The sequence below is a fragment of the Bombina bombina genome, chromosome 7 (assembly GCF_027579735.1).
Source record: "Bombina bombina isolate aBomBom1 chromosome 7, aBomBom1.pri, whole genome shotgun sequence".
Taxonomy (NCBI): Eukaryota; Metazoa; Chordata; class Amphibia; order Anura; family Bombinatoridae; genus Bombina; species Bombina bombina.
The window spans coordinates 453,289,491-453,308,703 of record NC_069505.1 but is presented as its reverse complement, the minus strand read 5'-3'; the positions used below and the strand labels follow the sequence as shown (position 1 = coordinate 453,308,703).

Genomic DNA, 19,213 nt, shown 5'->3' with positions numbered 1-19,213 from the left:
CTGGTATCCGTGACACTCCCTAAAAACAATAAGCAGTGATGAAAGAATAGTTATAAGACCATCTGATAAGGGGGTTAGATAGGAAATTATACACTAATGCAGCACTCAGACAATAAGGCGATACTGAGGTATACATTACATTGCGAGAAAACCCTACGACACATTACATATATATTTTAATAGGGTTAATTAAACCCTTAACGACCAAGGACGTGCCAGGAACGTCCTCCAAAGGGTGTCAGTTAATGACCAAGGACGTGCCTGGCACATCCTCAGGGGTTTCAAGCGCTGGAAGCGATCGTGATCGCTTCCAGGCGCTTTCAGGGTATTTTAGTGATGCCTCGATATTGAGGCATTCTGCAATACCCTTTTTTTCACTCTGTGGCCCTCTCTGCATTGGCCAGCGATGGTGCCAATCATTGGTGGGTGGGAGCCTTAGCAGAGAGGCGGGCCTTCTAATTACCAAAAAGCAAAGTTTGTGAAAAAGTGAATAATTTTTTTTTATTTGATCGCATTCAGCGGTGAAATGGTGGCATGAAATATACCAAAATGTGCCTAGATCAATACTTTGGGTTGTCTACTACACTAAAGCTAAAATTAACCCTAGAAGCTCCCTAATTAACCCCTTCACTGCTGGGCATTATACACATGTGGTGTGCAGCGGCATTTAGCGGCCTTCTAATTACCAAAAAGCAATGCCAAAGCCATATATGCCTGCTATTTCTATACAAAGGGGATCCCAGAGAAGCATTTGCAACCATTTGTGCCATAATTGCACTAACTGTAAATAATTTCAGTGAGAAACCTAAAATTGTGAAAAAGTTAACGATTTTTTGTTTATTTGATCGCATTTGGTGGTGAAATGGTGGCATGAAATATACCAAAATGGGCTTAGATTAATACTTGGGGTTGTCTACTACACTACACTAAAGCTAACATTAACCCTACAAGCTCCCTAATTAAACCCCTTTACTGCTGGGCACAATACAAGTGTGGTGCGCAGCTGCATTTAGCGGCCTTCTAATTACTAAAAAGCAATTCCAAAGCCATATGTCTGCTATTTCTGAACAAAGGGGATACCAGAGAAGCATTTTCAACCATTTGTGTCATAATTACACAAGCTGTTTGTAAATAATTTCAATGAGAAACCTAAAGTTTGTGAAAAAGTTAACAATTTTTTTTTATTTGATCGCATTTGGCGGTGTAATGGTGGCATGAAATATACCAAAATGGGCCTAGATCAATACTTTGGGTTGTCTTCTAAAAAAATATATATATACATGTCAAGGGTTATTCAGGGATTCCTGACAGATATCAGTGTTCCAACGTAACTATCGCTAATTTTGGGGGGGGAAATGGTTTGGAAATAGCAAAGTGCTACTTGTACTTATTGCCCTATAACTTGCAAAGAGCATGTAAACATTGGGTATTTCTAAACTCAGGACAACATTTTGAAACTATTTAGCATGGGTGTTTTTTGGTGGTTGTAGATGTGTAATAGATTTTGGGGGTTAAAGTTAGAAAAAGAGTGTTTTTTTCCATTTTTTTCATCATATTTTCTAAAATAAATTATAGTAAATTATAAGATATGAAGAAAATAATAGTATCTTTAGAACGTCCATTTAATGGCGAGAAAAACGGTAAATAATATGTGTGGGTACAGTAAATGAGTAAGAGGAAAATTAGTGCTGTGGTCACTAAGGTTTTTTTTTGCCAGGCATTACAACTTCATTACACAAACAGTACAGGAGAGTTTAATGCTGAAATATCCAGTAACACCAATATTTCATAATTTCCCTAAAGTGCATAAAGATCTACAACATCCCCCAGGATCCAATTGATAGTTTTCTTCAACCACTTGTTAAAAATCGAGCTTTTTTCAAAATACCACAACCTTTTTAGTTAAACTTAAGAATTTAGAATGGAAATCAATATATATATATATTTCTTGTGGTTGATATATCATCTGTATACACCTCAATTTAACACGAAAATGGTTTACAGGCAATTGAGTATTTTTTGGGGATTATCGTAGCAGTTATGAAACTGTTCCAAAACAGTTTCTTTTGAGATCAATAGAATATCTGCTTACACATAATTTTGTTATGTTAAAGAGTGTTCTATCTCCAGGGATGTGGAACTGCTATGGGGGGGCAAGTTTCCCCCCTGCTACGCCAACCTTTTTATGAGTTGGTGGGAGCAGTTCCACATCTATGGAGACGGGAATCCCTATCGACCTTACATTGTACAAAATGTCAGATATATTGATGTTTTGCTTTTCATTTTGGATGGCAGTGTAGAAATTACTCATTCTTTTTGTGAGTATTTAAACCACAAGTCTTGTGGAAAATCTTTGGTGGGTGAACACAATCATAGGCAAATCAATTTTCAAGCTGTCATTTAGAGGAAGGCTCAAAAGAGACTAATCTGTATCGTAAACCCTTGATTCTTCATTTCAGTTCATGCCACCTGCGGCACACAATATGTGGTATACCTAAGGGACAGTACATTAGAGCAAAGGGAAATTGTACTAGTCAATAAAAATATTAGGAACAAGCAGATTAAGTTACTAGACGCATCAAAAACAGGATATGATGATGTAACTTTAACTAAGGCACAACAGGAAGTAGATATTATTCCCAGAGAGGAAATTCTTAAATACAGAGATAAATCTTGTAATAGAACACAATGTGTAACTACTTATAGTTTAGAATATAACAGAGTGTGCGATATAGTTATAGAATCTTTGCCATTATACACTAATCTGATGCTTAAAACTATTATGTTGTGAATTTACTTCCAAAAAAAGCTAAATCCATAGCCAATTATGTATCTCCATCAGATCTACCAAGTTAAACAAATACATGTTGGCTTACCAGAAGAAAAGGTTTTTTAGATGTAGAAGAAATATTTGTAAAACTTGTGACTTGCAATCAGGAGTACAAAATTAATTTCTTCACGCTAAAAACAATATATGGGAAAAACAAAGAGACCTCTCAAGTTCTACTGAGGACCCCAAGTCTGACACACCCATAGCAAGACATTTTAGGAATCTCCATAATTCTGATGTAAATTTGCTAACTGTACAAGATATTGACCATGTACCATCTTGGAAAAGGGGGGGGGGGGGGGCGTGAAGTCTATTGGATTTTGACATTAATAGACTACTATTCCATTGGGCTTAAATACACGAACAGACTTGGGTCTATGGGGCCTATTTATGGAATGTCTGTCCGACATGATCCGATCAGCGGATCGTGTCTGACATGATCCAATTAGCTGATCATGTCTGACAGACATCGATGAATGCGGAGAGCAATACGCTCTCTGCATTCAGCATTGCACCAGCAGCTCTTGTGAACTGCTGGTGCAACGCCGCCCCCTGCAGATTTGCGGTCAATCAGCCGCTAGCAGGGGGTGTCAATCAACCCGATCGTATTCGATCGGGTTGATTTCACACGATCTCTGTCCGCCTCCTCAGAGCAGGCGGACAGGTTATGGAGCAGCGAGCTTTAGACCGCTGCTTCATAACTGGTGTTTCTGGCGAGTCTGAAGGCTCGCCAGAAACACGGCCCTTCAAGCTCCATACGGAACTTGATAAATGGGCCCCTATATGTGTAACATTAAGCAATAAAATACTTTGGTGAACTACAAAAATAATGTATAGTATAAACATAAGGAAGTTTAACATCAATTTTAACATTAATAACCCTTTAGTACATATTTATTGAATTTATACAGGGATAGTTACAAATACTATACATGTGTATCCTTTGCAACGTTATTATAAATTAATATTACAGGAAGTGGGTTCATTGTTATGTATATAAAGTGAGTGTGCACATGTATTGTGTTTGGGAGACACGGGTTACAGGTCAGTGTGCAAATGTGTTGTGTCTGGTGGACACTGGTTACAGGTGAGTGTGTAAATGTGTTGTGTCTGGTGGACACTGGTTACAGGTGAGTGTGCAAATGTGTTGTGTCTGGTGGACACTGGTTACAGGTGAGTGTACAAATGTGTTGTGTCTGGTGGACACTGGTTACAGGTGAGTGTGTAAATGTGTTGTGTCTGGTGGACACTGGTTACAGGTGAGTGTGTAAATGTGTTGTGTCTGGTGGACACTGGTTACAGGTGAGTGTACAATTGTGTTTTGTCTGGTGGACACTGGTTACAGGTGAGTGTGTAAATGTGTTGTGTCTGGTGGACACTGGTTACAGGTGAGTGTGTAAATGTGTTGTGTCTGGTGGACACTGGTTATAGGTGAGTGTGTAAATGTGTTGTGTCTGGTGGACACTGGTTACAGGTGAGTGTGCAAATGTGTTGTGTCTGGTGGACACTGGTTACAGGTGAGTGTGCAAATATGTTGTGTTTGGGAGACACTGGTTACAGGTGAGTGTGCAAATGTGTTGTGTCTGGTGGACACTGGTTACAGGTGAGTGTACAAATGTGTTGTGTCTGGTGGACACTGGTTACAGATGAGTGTGCAAATGTGTTGTGTCTGGTGGACACTGGTTACAGGTGAGTGTGCAAATGTGTTGTGTCTGGTGGACACTGGTTACAGGTGAGTGTGCAAATGTGTTGTGTCTGGTGGACACTGGTTACAGGTGAGTGTGCAAATGTGTTGTGTCTGTGGACACTGGTTACAGGTGAGTGTACAAATGTGTTGTGTCTGGTGGACACTGGTTACAGATGAGTGTGCAAATGTGTTGTGTCTGGTGGACACTGGTTACAGGTGAGTGTACAAATGTATTGTGTCTGGTGGACACTGGTTACAGGTGAGTATACAAATGTGTTGTGTCTGGTGGACACTGGTTACAGGTGAGTGTACAAATGTGTTGTGTCTGGTGGACACTGGTTACAGATGAGTGTGCAAATGTGTTTTGTCTGGTGGACACTGGTTACAGGTGAGTGTACAAATGTGTTGTGTCTGGTGGACACTGGTTACAGGTGAGTGTGCAAATGTGTTGTGTCTGGTGGACACTGCTTACAGGTGAGTGTGCAAATGTGTTGTGTCTGGTGGACACTGGTTACAGGTGAGTGTGCAAATGTGTTGTGTCTGGTGGACACTGGTTACAGGTGAGTGTGCAAATGTGTTGTGTCTGGTGGACACTGGTTACAGGTGAGTGTGCAAATATGTTGTGTCTGGTGGACACTGGTTACAGGTGAGTGTACAAATGTGTTGTGTCTGGTGGACACTGGTTACAGATGAGTGTGCAAATGTGTTTTGTCTGGTGGACACTGGTTACAGGTGAGTGTACAAATGTGTTGTGTCTGGTGGACACTGGTTACAGGTGAGTGTGCAAATGTGTTGTGCCTGGTGGACACTGGTTACAGGTGAGTGTGCAAATGTGTTGTGTCTGGTGGACACTGGTTACAGGTGAGTGTGCAAATGTGTTGTGTCTTTGGACACTGGTTACAGGTGAGTGTACAAATGTGTTGTGTCTGGTGGACACTGGTTACAGGTGAGTGTGCAAATGTGTTGTGTCTGGTGGACACTGGTTACAGGTGAGTGTACAAATGTGTTGTGTCTGGTGGACACTGGTTACAGGTGAGTGTGCAAATGTGTTGTGTCTGGTGGACACTGGTTACAGGTGAGTGTGCAAATGTGTTGTGTCTGGTGGACACTGGTTACAGGTGAGTGTGCAAATGTGTTGTGTCTGGTGGACACTGGTTACAGGTGAGTGTGCAAATGTGTTGTGTCTGGTGGACACTGGTTACAGGTGAGTGTGCAAATGTGTTGTGTCTGGTGGACACTGGTTACAGGTGAGTGTGCAAATGTGTTGTGTCTGGTGGACACTGGTTACAGGTGAGTGTGTAAATGTGTTGTGTCTGGTGGACACTGGTTACAGGTGAGTGTGCAAATGTGTTGTGTTTGGGAGACACTGGTTACAGGTGAGTGTGCAAATGTGTTGTTTCTGGTGGACACTGGTTACAGGTGAGTGTACAAATGTGTTGTGTCTGGTGGACACTGGTTACAGATGAGTGTGCAAATGTGTTTTGTCTGGTGGACACTGGTTACAGGTGAGTGTACAAATGTGTTGTGTCTGGTGGACACTGGTTACAGGTGAGTGTGCAAATGTGTTGTGTCTGGTGGACACTGGTTACAGGTGAGTGTGCAAATGTGTTGTCTGGTGGACACTGGTTACAGGTGAGTGTACAAATGTGTTGTGTCTGGTGGACACTGGTTACAGGTGAGTGTGCAAATGTGTTGTCTGGTGGACACTGGTTACAGGTGAGTGTACAAATGTGTTGTGTCTGGGGGACAGGGGTTACAGAGGAGTGTGCATGTGTGTGTCTTGGGGGCAAGGGTTACAAGTGAGTGTGCATGTGAGTATATCTGGGGGCAAGGGTTACAGGTGAGTGTGGATGTGTGTTGTGTCTCAGGGGCGTGGGTTACAGGTGAGTGTGCATGTGTGTTGTGTCTGGGGGATGCGGGTTACAGGTGAGTGTAAACGTGTATATTTAGTGCTATTGTCTGGGAAATACACAAACTGTTTTATGGTAAAGTTATAAAAACTAGATCATGGGATATAAAAACTGAATCTGCTTTATTTGTACAGATGAAGATATCGCTGATATAGTGAAAGTTGAGATAACAGAAGATCTGTTTGCGTGTCAGGTGAAGATTGAGGAGGATGAAGTTCCTATAAATACATCTACAGGTGATTAGCGCTTATTAATTAAAGAGAGGATTCTGTGATGTGACATTTCCTTCAATTAGCAGTGAGAGTTATGGGAAATACTATTCCTGGCCACCAGGAGGAGGCAAAAATACCCCAAACAAAAATACAAATATCCCTCCCACTTCCCCTACCCACCAGAGGTGCTCTGTATAAGAAAAATTAAGTTGACTTGTATTGGCTCTTTGAGTCGGGGTAATATATCTAAATCTTGATTGAGTATTGGTATATATTGTGCTAGTTGACGCTTGGTTTCCCATGCCTATTTCCAGTCTAATCTAAATTCCCTGTCTGCTAACGCAGTGTGTTTCACACTAAATTACAGACTTATGATAGGTAAGTTTTCCGCTCTTTCATGGCATTTTGTCTAATAAAGGTCGTGTAGGTTTTGTCTCTTGCACACATTTCTATCCCTTTTGACAGACGTTTGTTGTATATGAATTCCAGTCAGGGTCCAGGACTGTGAGGACAGTGCCTTGGGCCGTTAATAGCAGGACAGTTACAAGCATTACATATTTCCTGTCACGGGTGTAATACAACTCCTAGGCTATGCTTTAATACAATCCGCAGCAGTGTGTGGTGACTCGTTCCCACTTTAGGACGTTTTTGCGCCTTTTCCACTTTAGATCCACTGCGCAGTAGTCCTGTAGGAAAGTGGTAGTAACGTGGCTCGGCCGGACCGGTGTTGGTAAGACGCCCTAACAAGGGGATAGTTATTGGTGCTTGGGAACTAATACCCTACTGTGTGTTGTTGAATACTTCTTTCGTTCATCATGGACAATTCTATGCTCTTGAAAAGTCTGGAGGAATCTTCCTTGGTGACTTCCATTTACAATAACATTCATATTCCGATCCACAAGGATCATTACCGTTTGTCAGGCTTAACGTCGGATTAGCGACAGCCCCACGAGTGTTCACCAAGGTGCTGGGAGCTTTATTGGCTGTGGTTTGTCTGCAGAGGATTGCAGTGGCCCAGTACCTGGACGACATTCTGGTGCAATCTCCATCTTTTCTTTCCAATGGCATGGAGAGTTCACAAATCCTGGCCACCAGGTGGAGGCAAAGAACACCCCAGCAAAGCCTTAAATATCCTCCCATTACCCACAATCCCCAATCATTCTTTGCCTGCGTTAAATTGTAGGTGATGTGCGAAGAAGGTGTCTGAAGAAATCAAGTTGTTAATCCTTTAATGGGTAATTTTCCCTGCAAGCAAGGATTGGGGTTATGCTGTGTCCATGCAATTCTCTTTAGTAAGAGTAATGGTGGCTTTTAGCAGTTGGAAGACGGCAAGGTGGTCTTTGCTTACCTTTTTTTTTTACCCCTATATAGAAAACCAGGGTTGGTTACTCTGTTTTTTCTGTATCTACAGGTCTATGTCAGTGAGGATTCCGTCACACCTGTTTGCTGTACCTGCCCTACAGCGGATCCACAGGTAAGTGCTTTTACCTTCTAGGTGAGAAGGATGCAGCACTTAAGAGTTCCTTATTTAAAAAAAAAGGATACTTAGAGAACAAGGTGGATCCTTATGGGACTGAATATCTCTTTTAGAGGTTGGAGATTTATTGAGCAGCAGTTCAGGGCACTGTTCTGTCATGTGAAGGCTTTTTTATTTTTGGCTATCAGAATTTATTTTACACAAATGTTACCTTTTATTTTGTTTGGGTAATATCTCTTTAAGAAAGTTGTTGGACCGCACCTTACTTTTGAATTTGCGATCATGTGACCACTCAGTTCCTTCCTGAGTGCTGAACTGTTTGTTTGTACCGGCTGTTTGTTAGCCAGGATTTTCAAGGAATCAGAGTGTTTTTTTTTCTGCCATAGGATTGTTTTTCCTGCCTGTCGCTTTTCTCTGATGGTTGCAGCTTTCTAGGATTTGCAGTTTGAACAGGATTGTTTTATTTGCTGGTGTGGATTGGATTCCTGGTTACAGGTTGGGTGAGTCTCTCCAGCATGGTGCAGGTTTCAATAATTATTTATCTATGCTTAGAATTTTATTCTAATTTTTTATATTGAAATTAGAGTATAAGGGAAATAAAGGGCTTTTTTATTTACTATGTAAGCCGATCCTAAGCTTTCTCTGTCATTTGATAAATGTTTTTTTTGTGCTGATGCCCAGGTTATACCTCCTGTGCATTTTTGTTCGCCTTGCCTTAATAAGGTTTTATTATCTATGGATAAGGATTCCTTACCTGAGCCTTATTTCTCTTGCAAGGTGTATCCAGTCCACGGATTGATCCTTTACTTGTGGGATATTCTCATTCCCTACAGGAAGTAGCAAAGAGAGCACACAGCAAAGCTGTCCATATAGCTCCCCCTCTAGCTCCACCCCCCAGTCATTCTCTTTGCTGGCTCTAAGCACTAGGGTCTCTCTCGGGAGTGTAAAGTGAATGTGGTGTTAGAATTGTAGTTTTATTATCTTCAATCAAAAGTTTGTTATTTTAAATGGTACCGATTTGTACTATTTACTCTCTAGCAGAAAAGTGATGAAGATTTCTGCTGAGAGGAAAATGATTTTAGCATGTTGTAACTAAAATCCACTGCTGTTCCCACACAGGACTGAGGAGTACCAGAAAACTTCAGTTGGGGGGAACAGTTTGCAGGGTGATCTGCAATAAGGTATGTTCAGTCATTTATTTCTAGACAAGACTGAGATAATGCTAGAAGGACTGACAATATCCCCATGAGGGGAGGGTAAGCTATGTTCACAGACTTAGTAAGGAATTGAATGCTTACATAATAGGGCTAATATACTGGTTGACACTTATTCAGGGCAATCGATTGTTTGGCTAAGAAAAAAATTAAGGGGTTAATCGTTTTGAAACTTGGGGTGCAATCTTATTAAGGCTTTAGCTACATACTGTGAAAATTTCAGAAAGATTGCTGCATTTTTCACCGTTTTGTAAAATTGTGTGCTCTTTTTATCTCTTAAAGGCACAGTAACGTTTTTTTCTAATTGTGTTTTTTATTTGATTAAAGTGATTCCAAGCCTGTTTGTGTACTCTACTAGTCTGTTAAACATTTTCTGACACTAAGGAAAATCCTTGTTCAATGTGTTTAGAAGCCATGGTGGAACCCCCTCTCAGAATGTGTCCCACTTGTACTGATATGTCTATACACTTTAAAGATCATATTGTTGCACTTAAGAATGTGGCCCAAGATGATTCTCAGACTGAAGGTAACGAGGGTAGCCCGTCTGCCTCTCCCCAAGTGTCACAACCAGTTACGCCCGCGCAAGCGACGCCTAGTACCTCTAGTGCGTCTAACCCTTTTACATTACAAGACTTAGCGGCAGTCATGGATAATTCTCTTACAGCCTTCTTATCTAAACTGCCCGTGTTACCTGCAAAGTGTGATAGCTCCGTTTTAAGAACAGATTATGAGCATTCTGACGCTTTGGTAGCCGTATCCGATATACCCTCACAACGCTCTGAAGTGGGAGCGAGGGATTTGATGTCTGAGGGAGAAGTCTCTGATTCAGGAAGGGTTCCTCCCCAGACAGATTCAGATACATTGGCTTTTAAATTTAAACTAGAACACCTCTGTGTTTTACTTAGGGAGGTATTAGCTACTCTGGATGACTGTGACCCTTTGGTGATCCCAGAGAAATTGTGTAAAATGGACAAGTACCTAGAGGTCCCTGTTTACACGGTCCCTAAGAGGATTGCGGATATCGTTACTAGGGAGTGGGATAGGCCAGGTGTCCCTTTTGTCCCCCCTCCTGTTTTTAAGAAAATGTTCCCCATATCTGACCCCATGCGGGACTCGTGGCAGACGGTCCCTAAGGTGGAGGGGGCTGTTTCTACACTAGCTAAACGCACAACCATACCAATTGAAGACAGTTGTGCTTTTAAAGACCCTATGGATAAAAAATTAGAGGGTTTACTTAAGAAAATTTTTGTTCAACAAGGTTTTCTTCTCCAACCTATTGCCTGCATTATTCCTGTAACTACTGCAGCTGCTTTCTGGTTTGAGGCGCTGGAAGACTCGCTCCAGACGGAGACCTCATATGAGGAAATTATGGATAGAATTAAGGCTCTAAAGCTAGCTAATTCTTTTATCACTGACGCCGCTTTCCAAATAGCTAAGTTAGCGGCGAAAAATTCAGGTTTCGCCATTTTGGCGCGCAGGGCGCTATGTCTAAAGTCCTGGTCGGCTGATGTGTCGTCTAAATCCAAGCTTTTGAACATTCCTTTCAAAGGGAAGACCCTATTCGGGCCTGAATTGAAAGAGATTATTTCAGATATCACCGGGGGAAAAGGCCATGCTCTCCCTCAGGACAAAGCCTTTAAAACAAAGAACAAAGCTAATTTTCGTTCCTTTCACAATTTCAGGAATGGCCCCGCTTCATCCTCTCCGGCTGCAAAGCAAGAGGGTAACGCTTCAAAGCCCAAGGCAAACTGGAAACCTTACCAGGGCTGGAATAAGGGTAAACAGGCCAAAAAGCCTGCAGCTGCCACCAAGACAGCATGAAGGGGTAGCCCCCAATCCGGGACCGGATCTAGTAGGGGGCAGACTCTCTCTCTTCGCTCAGGCCTGGGCAAGAGATGTACACGACCCTTGGGCATTAGAGATTGTAGCCCAGGGGTACCTTCTAGAATTCAAGGACTCTCCTCCAAGGGGAAGGTTCCACATTTCTCGTCTGTCTACAGATCAGACAAAGAAAGAGGCGTTTTTACGCTGTGTAGAAGATCTACATACAATGGGAGTGATCCACCCAGTTCCAATTGCAGAGCAAGGACTGGGGTTTTACTCAAACCTGTTTGTGGTTCCCAAAAAAGAAGGAACTTTCAGACCAATCCTGGATCTCAAAATTCTAAACAAATTCCTCAGAGTCCCATCATTCAAGATGGAGACCATTCGGACAATCTTACCTATGATCCAGGAGGGTCAATATATGACTACCGTGGATCTAAAGGATGCGTATCTGCACATTCCTATCCACAAAGATCATCACCAGTTTCTCAGGTTCGCCTTTCTGGACAAGCATTTTCAGTTTGTGGCTCTTCCTTTCGGGTTGGCCACTGCTCCCAGAATTTTCACAAAGGTGCTAGGGTCCCTCCTGGCGGTTCTAAGATCGCGGGGCATAGCAGTGGCGCCTTACCTAGACGACATCTTAATTCAGGCGTCAACTTTCCAAAGAACCAAGTCTCACATGGAGATTGTATTGGCCTTTCTGAGGTCTCACGGGTGGAAGGTGAACATCAAAAAGAGTTCTCTCTCCCCCCTCACAAGAGTTCCATTCCTAGGAACCCTGATAGACTCGGTAGAAATGAAAATATTTCTGACGGAGGTCAGAAAGCTAAAACTCTTAACTACTTGCCGATCTCTTTATTCCATTCCTCGACCATCTGTGGCTCAGTGCATGGAGACAATCAGACTAATGGTTGCGGCAATGGACATAGTCCCTTTTGCTCGGATACACCTCAGACCACTGCAACTATGCATGCTCAAACAGTGGAATGGGGATTATGCAGATTTGTCTCCTCAAATTCAGTTGGACCAAGAGACCAGAGATTCTCTTCTCTGGTGGTTGTCTCAGGATCACCTGTCTCAAGGAATATGTTTCCGCAGGCCAGAGTAGATCATCGTAACAACCGACGCCAGTCTGTTAGCCTGTTGTGCGGTCTGGGACTCCCTGAAAGCTCAGGGCTTATGGTCTCGGGAAGAAACTCTTCTCCCGATAAACATTCTGGAACTGAGGGCGATATTCAACGCTCTTCAGGCATGGCCTCAACTAGCGGCGGCCAAATTCATCAGATTTCAGTCGGACAACATCACGACTGTAGCTTACGTCAATCATCAGGGGGGAACAAAGAGTTCCCTAGCGATGACGGAAGTAACCAAAATAATCAGGTGGGCGGAGGATCACTCCTGCCATCTCTCAGCAATTCACATCCCAGGAGTAGACAACTGGGAGGCGGATTTTCTAAGTCATCAGACTTTTCATCCGGGGGAGTGGGAACTCCACCCGGAGGTATTTGCCCAGCTGACTCGGCTATGGGGCACCCCAGAGTTGGATCTGATGGCGTCCCGTCAGAACACCAAACTTCCTCTCTACGGGTCCAGGTCCCGGGATCCCAAGGCGGTATTGATAGATGCTCTAGCAGCGCCTTGGTCCTTCAATCTGGCTTATGTTTTTCCACAGTTTCCTCTCCTCCCGCGTCTGGTTGCCAGAATCAAGCAGGAGAAGGCTTCAGTGATTCTGATAGCGCCTGCGAGGCCACGCAGGACTTGGTATGCAGACCTAGTGGACATGTCATCTGTCCCACCATGGACACTGCCAATGAGGCAGGATCTTCTAATACAGGGTCCGTTCAAGCATCCAAATTTAGTTTCTCTACGTCTCACTGCTTGGAGATTGAACGCTTAATTCTATCAAAGCGTGGGTTTTCTGAGTCAGTTATAGATATTCTGATTCAGGCTAGAAAGCCTGTCACCAGGAAAATCTACCATAAGATATGGCGGAAATATCTTTGTTGGTGTGAATCCAAGGGTTACTCATGGAGTAAGATTAGGATTCCCAGGATATTGTCCTTTCTCCAAGAAGGACTGGAGAAAGAATTGTCAGCTAGTTCCTTAAAAGGACAAATATCTGCTTTGTCTATCCTGTTACACAAGCGTCTGGCAGAGGTACCAGACGTTCAAGCGTTTGCTCAGGCTTTAGTCAGAATCAAGCCTGTCTATAAACCTGTGGCTCCGCCATGGAGTTTGAATCTAGTTATTTCAGTTCTTCAAGGGGTTCCGTTTGAACCTTTACATTCCATAGACATTAAGTTGTTATCTTGGAAAGTTTTGTTTTTGATAGCTATCTCTTCTGCTCGAAGAGTTTCAGAATTATCTGCCTTACAGTGTGATTCACCTTACCTGGTGTTCCACGCAGATAAGGTAGTTTTGCGTACCAAGCCTGGTTTTCTTCCTAAAGTTGTTTCTAACAAGAATATTAACCAGGAAATAGTTGTTCCTTCTCTGTGTCCTAATCCATCTTCGAAGAACGAACGTCTATTACACAATCTTGATGTAGTTTGTGCTTTCAAGTTCTATTTACAAGCAACTAAGGATTTCAGACAAACATCTTCCTTGTTTGTTATCTATTCTGGTAAGAGGAGAGGTCAGAAAGCGACTGCTACCTCTCTTTCCTTTTGGCTGAAAAGCATCATCCGTTTGGCCTATGAGACTACTGGCCAGCAGCCTCCTGAAAGAATTACTGCTCATTCTACCAGAGCAGTGGCTTCCACATGGGCTTTCAAAAATAAGGCTTCTGTTGAACAGATTTGTAAGGCAGCGACTTGGTCTTCACTGCATACTTTTGCCAAATTTTACAAATTTGATACTTTTGCTTCTTCGGAGGCTATTTTTGGGAGAAAGGTTTTGCAAGCAGTGGTGCCTTCCGTTTAAGGTACCTGTCTTGTTCCCTCCCTTCATCCGTGTCCTAAAGCTTTGGTATTGGTATCCCACAAGTAAAGGATGAATCCGTGGACTGGATACACCTTGCAAGAGAAAACAGAATTTATGCTTACCTGATAAATTACTTTCTCTTGCGGTGTATCCAGTCCACGGCCCGCCCTGGCATTTAAGTCTGGTAAAAAAAAAATTGTTTAAACTACAGTCACCACTGCACCCTATGGTTTCTCCTTTTTCTTCCTAACCTTTGGTCGAATGACTGGGGGGTGGAGCTAGAGGGGGAGCTATATGGACAGCTTTGCTGTGTGCTCTCTTTGCTACTTCCTGTAGGGAATGAGAATATCCCACAAGTAAAGGATGAATCCGTGGACTGGATACACCGCAAGAGAAAGTAATTTATCAGGTAAGCATAAATTCTGTTTTTTCTCACGATAATGCTGTTCGGGAGTTGTCTCAGCTTTCTGCAGATTCACATGCAGTGCCCTGCGGTTCCTCTCAGTCAGTCTCTAAGAGTGTTTGTTTACCTAAAGATTTGCTGCATAGTTGACTTCTGCAGTTTCTGCAGCTTTACCTAGTTCTGGTAAAGGGAAGAGGAAATCTAAGAACATTTCTATGGGTTCTGATTCCGCCAGACTGATTTGGTTAGTCTCTCAGTTATCTAGCGAGGATCATTCCTCTGCAGCTTCTGAGGGCGAGATCTCCGATTCAGAATCTGCAGTTCCTAGTACAATAAATTCTGAGGAGGTTCATTTTAAATTTAAACTGGAGCATCTCTGTTTACTTTTGAATGTGATTTTAGCTTCTTTGGGTAACTCTGAAACTGTTGCAGAGGCTCCTAAAAAGACTAATAAACTGAATAGAGTTTTTTTTTATGTCAAACCTAAATCTGTGAAGGTTTTTCCTTTTCCAGATCACATTATATCTCTGAAATGGGAGAAGCGGGGTGTTCCTTTTAACCCATCTCCTGTGTTTAAAAAGATGTTTCCTGTGGCTGATTCAGTGCGAGATCTGTGGCGCATTGTTCCTAGAGTAGAGGGTGCTATATCTACCTTAGCCAAGAGAACTATTGAGGATAGTTCCTCTTTTAGAGACCCTATGGATAAGAAACTGAAAAATGTTTCTTCATCAGGGTTTGCTGTGGCAACCAGTTGCTAGTATTGCGACAGGTGCTGGTGCAACCTCTTATTCGTGTGACTCTTTGTCTGATCTAGTTTCAGAAGAGACTACTATAGAGGAGATCCAGGATAGAATCAAGGCTCTAAAGCTGGCTAATACTTTTATCTTTGATGCCAGTATGCAAGTTGTTAGGCTGGGAGACAGGATTTCTAGTTTTGCGATACTAGCCCTTTTAAGGGTAAGACTTTATTTGGTCCTGGTCTGGCAGAGATCATTTCCACGGTTACTGGTGGAAAGGGAGTTTTTTTTTACCACAGGTTAAGAATAGCCCAAAGGTCATCAGACTTCGAATTTTTGTTCCTTTCGTAACTTCAAGGGACAGAGATCGTTCTCATCTTCTAAATCTGACCAGCCCTGGAACAAGGGTAAGCAATCTAGAAAGCCTTCCACTGAGGCTAAGTCAGCATGAAGGGGGCGCCCCCAATCCAGTTTTGGATCAGGTAGGGGGCAGGCTTTCCTTTTTTTCAGCAGGCTTGGATTTGCGACGTTCCAGATCCTTGGGCAGTGGCTTGAACTGCGTTAGGGATTTGTCCTCTCTGGGATTGATTATGCCAGTTCCTCTAGCAGAACAGGGTCAGGGATTTTGTTCAAATCTTTTTGTAGTTCCCAAAGAGGAGGGAACGTTTTCACCCATGATAGACTTAAACAAGTTTCTCAAGATCCGGTCCTTCAAAATGGATACTATTCGTTCTGTTCTCCATCTAGTTCAGGAGGGTCAGTGTATGACCGCTATAGACCTAAAGGATGCGTATCCTCATGTGCCTATCCACAGGGAACATTTCAAGTTCCTGAGGTTTGCTCCTCGAATCTTTACAAAGGTTCTAGGGGTTCTTTTGGCTGTAGCCAGATCTCTAGGGATTTTGGTGGCTCCTTACCTGGACGATATCTTGGTCCAGGTACCATCTTTTCAGTTAGCAAAATCCCATACAGATTATCTGTTAGCTATTCTCCGCTCTCTCGGGTGGAAGGTGAATCTAGGAAAAAGTTCCTTGGTGCCAAGTACCAGGGTATGTTTTCTGGGGATAATCTTAGCCTGTTGTTCTCTTCAGTCCTCTGTTCGTCCATCAGTAGCTGTATGCATGGAAGTAATTGGTCTCATGGTGGCATCCATGGACTTTATTCCGTTTGCCCGCTTCCATCTGAGATCTCTACAGTTATGTATGCTCAATCAATGGAACGGAGTCCACTTGGATCTCTCTCAGAGGATAGTTTTAGACTCTCAGACAAGGATGTCTCTGTCTTGGTGGATCTCCCAGGACCTCTTCAGAGATTATGACCAAGGATGCCAGCCTGTTAGGCTGGGGAGCAGTTTGGGGGTCCCTAAGAGCTCAGGGACTTTTGGACTCAGGAGGAGTCAGTCTTCCTATAAATATCCTAGAATTGAGAGCAATTCTCTATGCTCTATTAGTATGGCCTCAACTCAGTTTTAGTCCGGTTTATCAGATTTCAATTGGACAACATCTCCTTGGTGGCGTATATCAACCACCAAAGAGGAACTAGGAGCATGTTAGCTATGAAGGAGGTGACTCGCATTTTTCAGTGGGCAGAGTCTCTCACTTGTCATCTCTCTGCCATTGAATGGACAACTGGGAAGCAGATTATCTGAGCAGGCAGACCTTTCATCCAGGGGAATGGGCTCTCTATCCGGATGTTTTCTTGATGTTAACCCTCTAGTGGGGAGTTCCGGAGTTGGATCTGATGGCATCTAGTCTAAATGCCAAGCTTCCAAGATACAGAGCAAGATCAGGAGATTCTCAAGCAGCTCTGGCAGTGCCATGGGATTTCGGTATAATTTATCTGTTTCTTCCGGTTGCCCTCCTTCCTCGGGTGATAGCTTGTATCAAACAGGAGCAGGTTTCGGTGATTCTACTAGCTCCAGCGTGGCCTCGCAGAAGTTGGTTTGCGGACCTAGTAAGGTTGTCATCGTCATCGTCGTCTCCCCCCCCCCCCCCCCGTGGAAATTGCCTCTGAGAAAGGATCTTCTACTTCAGGGTTTCTTCCTCCATCCGAACTTAGTCTCTCTGAAGCTGACTGCTTGGAGATTGAAACTTTAGTCTTGTCCAGATGAGGTTTTTCTGTGAAGGTTATTGAGACTATGTTTTAGGCTCGTAAGTCTGTTTCTCGTAAGATTTATTATAAGGTATAGCATAGATACCTTCATTGGTGTGGATCTAGGGGTTTTTCTTGGAGTCAGGTGAGAATTTGCCATATTCTGTCCTTTCTTCAGAAGGGCCTGGAGAAGGGTTTATCAGTCAGTACCCTAAAGGGTCAGATTTTGGCTCTGTCGATTCTTCTGCAGAAGCGTCTGGCAATTTTGCCAGATGTTCAAACTTTTGTCCAGGCTTTGGTTAAAATCAGGCCTGTGTTTAGGTCAATTGCTCCTTCTTTGAGTCTTAATCTGGTTCTTAAAATTCTGCAGCAGGCTCCATTTGAGCCTATGCATTCTGTTGATATCAAGTTATTGTCCTGGAAGGTTTTGTTTCTGCTGGCAATTTCCTCTGCCAGTAGAGTTTCATTTTTCGGCTCTACAGTGTGATTCTCCTTATCTATTCTTCATGTGGATAAGGCAGTTCTCTGTTCTAAATTAGGTTTTCTACCTAAGGTGGTCTCGGAACGCAAATATCAATAAAGAAATCGTTGTTCCTTCATTTTGTCCTAATCCTTCCTCTAAGAAGCAGCGGTTGTGCATACTTCCATTTACAGGCTACGAAAGATTTCTCTTGCAAGGTGTATCCAGTCCACGGATTCATCCTTTACTTGTGGGATATTCTCATTCCCTACAGGAAGTGGCAAAGAGAGCACACAGCAAAGCTGTCCATATAGCTCCCCCTCTAGCTCCACCCCCCAGTCATTCTCTTTACCGGCTCTAAGCACTAGGGTCTCTCTACGGGAGGGTAAAGTGAATGTGGTGTTAGAATTGTAGTTTTTATTATCTTCAATCAAAAGTTTGTTATTTTAAATGGTACCGGTTTGTACTATTTACTCTCTAGCAGAAAAGTGATGAAGATTTCTGCTGAGAGGAAAATGATTTTAGCATGTTGTAACTAAAATCCACTGCTGTTCCCACACAGGACTGAGGAGTACCAGAAAACTTCAGTTGGGGGGAACGGTTTGCAGGGTAATCTGCAATGAGGTATGTTCAGTCATTTATTTCTAGACAAGACTTAGATAATGCTAGAAGAGACTGACAATATCCCCATGAGGCGGGGGTAAGCTATGTTCACAGACTTAGTAAGGAATTGAATGCTTACATAACAGGGCTAATTATGCTGGTTGACACTGATTCAGGGCAATCGATTGTTTATTCAAGAAAAATTTTACAAATTCGATACTTTTGCTTCTTCGGAGGCTATTTTTGGGAGAAAGGTTTTGCAAGCAGTGGTGCCTTCCGTTTAAGGTACCTGTCTTGTTCCCTCCCTTCATCCGTGTCCTAAAGCTTTGGTATTGGTATCCCACAAGTAAAGGATGAATCCGTGGACTGGATACACCTTGCAAGAGAAAACAGAATTTATGCTTACCTGATAAATTACTTTCTCTTGCGGTGTATCCAGTCCACGGCCCGCCCTGGCATTTAAGTCAGGTAAAAAAAAAAATTTGTTTAAACTACAGTCACCACTGCACCCTATGGTTTCTCCTTTTTCTTCCTAACCTTTGGTTGAATGACTGGGGGTGGAGCTAGAGGGGGAGCTATATGGACAGCTTTGCTGTGTGCTCTCTTTGCCACTTCCTGTAGGGAATGAGAATATCCCACAAGTAAAGGATGAATCAGTGGACTGGATACACCACAAGAGAAAGTAATTTATCAGGTAAGCATAAATTCTGTTTTTCGTCAATCTTCTGCTCTTTTGTTGTCTTTTCAGGTAAACTGAGGAGTCAGAAGGCCACTTCTTCTACTCGCTCCTTCTGGTTGAGAAGTGGCTTATGAGACAGCTGAACAGCAGCCTCCAGAGAAAAT

The 19,213-nt window shown here is 42.9% G+C and overlaps 1 protein-coding gene across 1 annotated transcript in view; it reads left to right on the top strand.

Annotated features, from left to right (window-relative positions):
• Window positions 1–19,213, top strand: part of LOC128666700 (zinc finger protein 250-like) — a 174,206-nt gene that overhangs the window by 111,463 nt on the left and 43,530 nt on the right. The window contains exon 12 of the mRNA XM_053721439.1: window positions 6,562–6,663. Within this exon, the coding sequence (XP_053577414.1) occupies window positions 6,562–6,663 (102 nt within the window). The remainder of the gene's footprint in view (window positions 1–6,561; window positions 6,664–19,213) is intronic.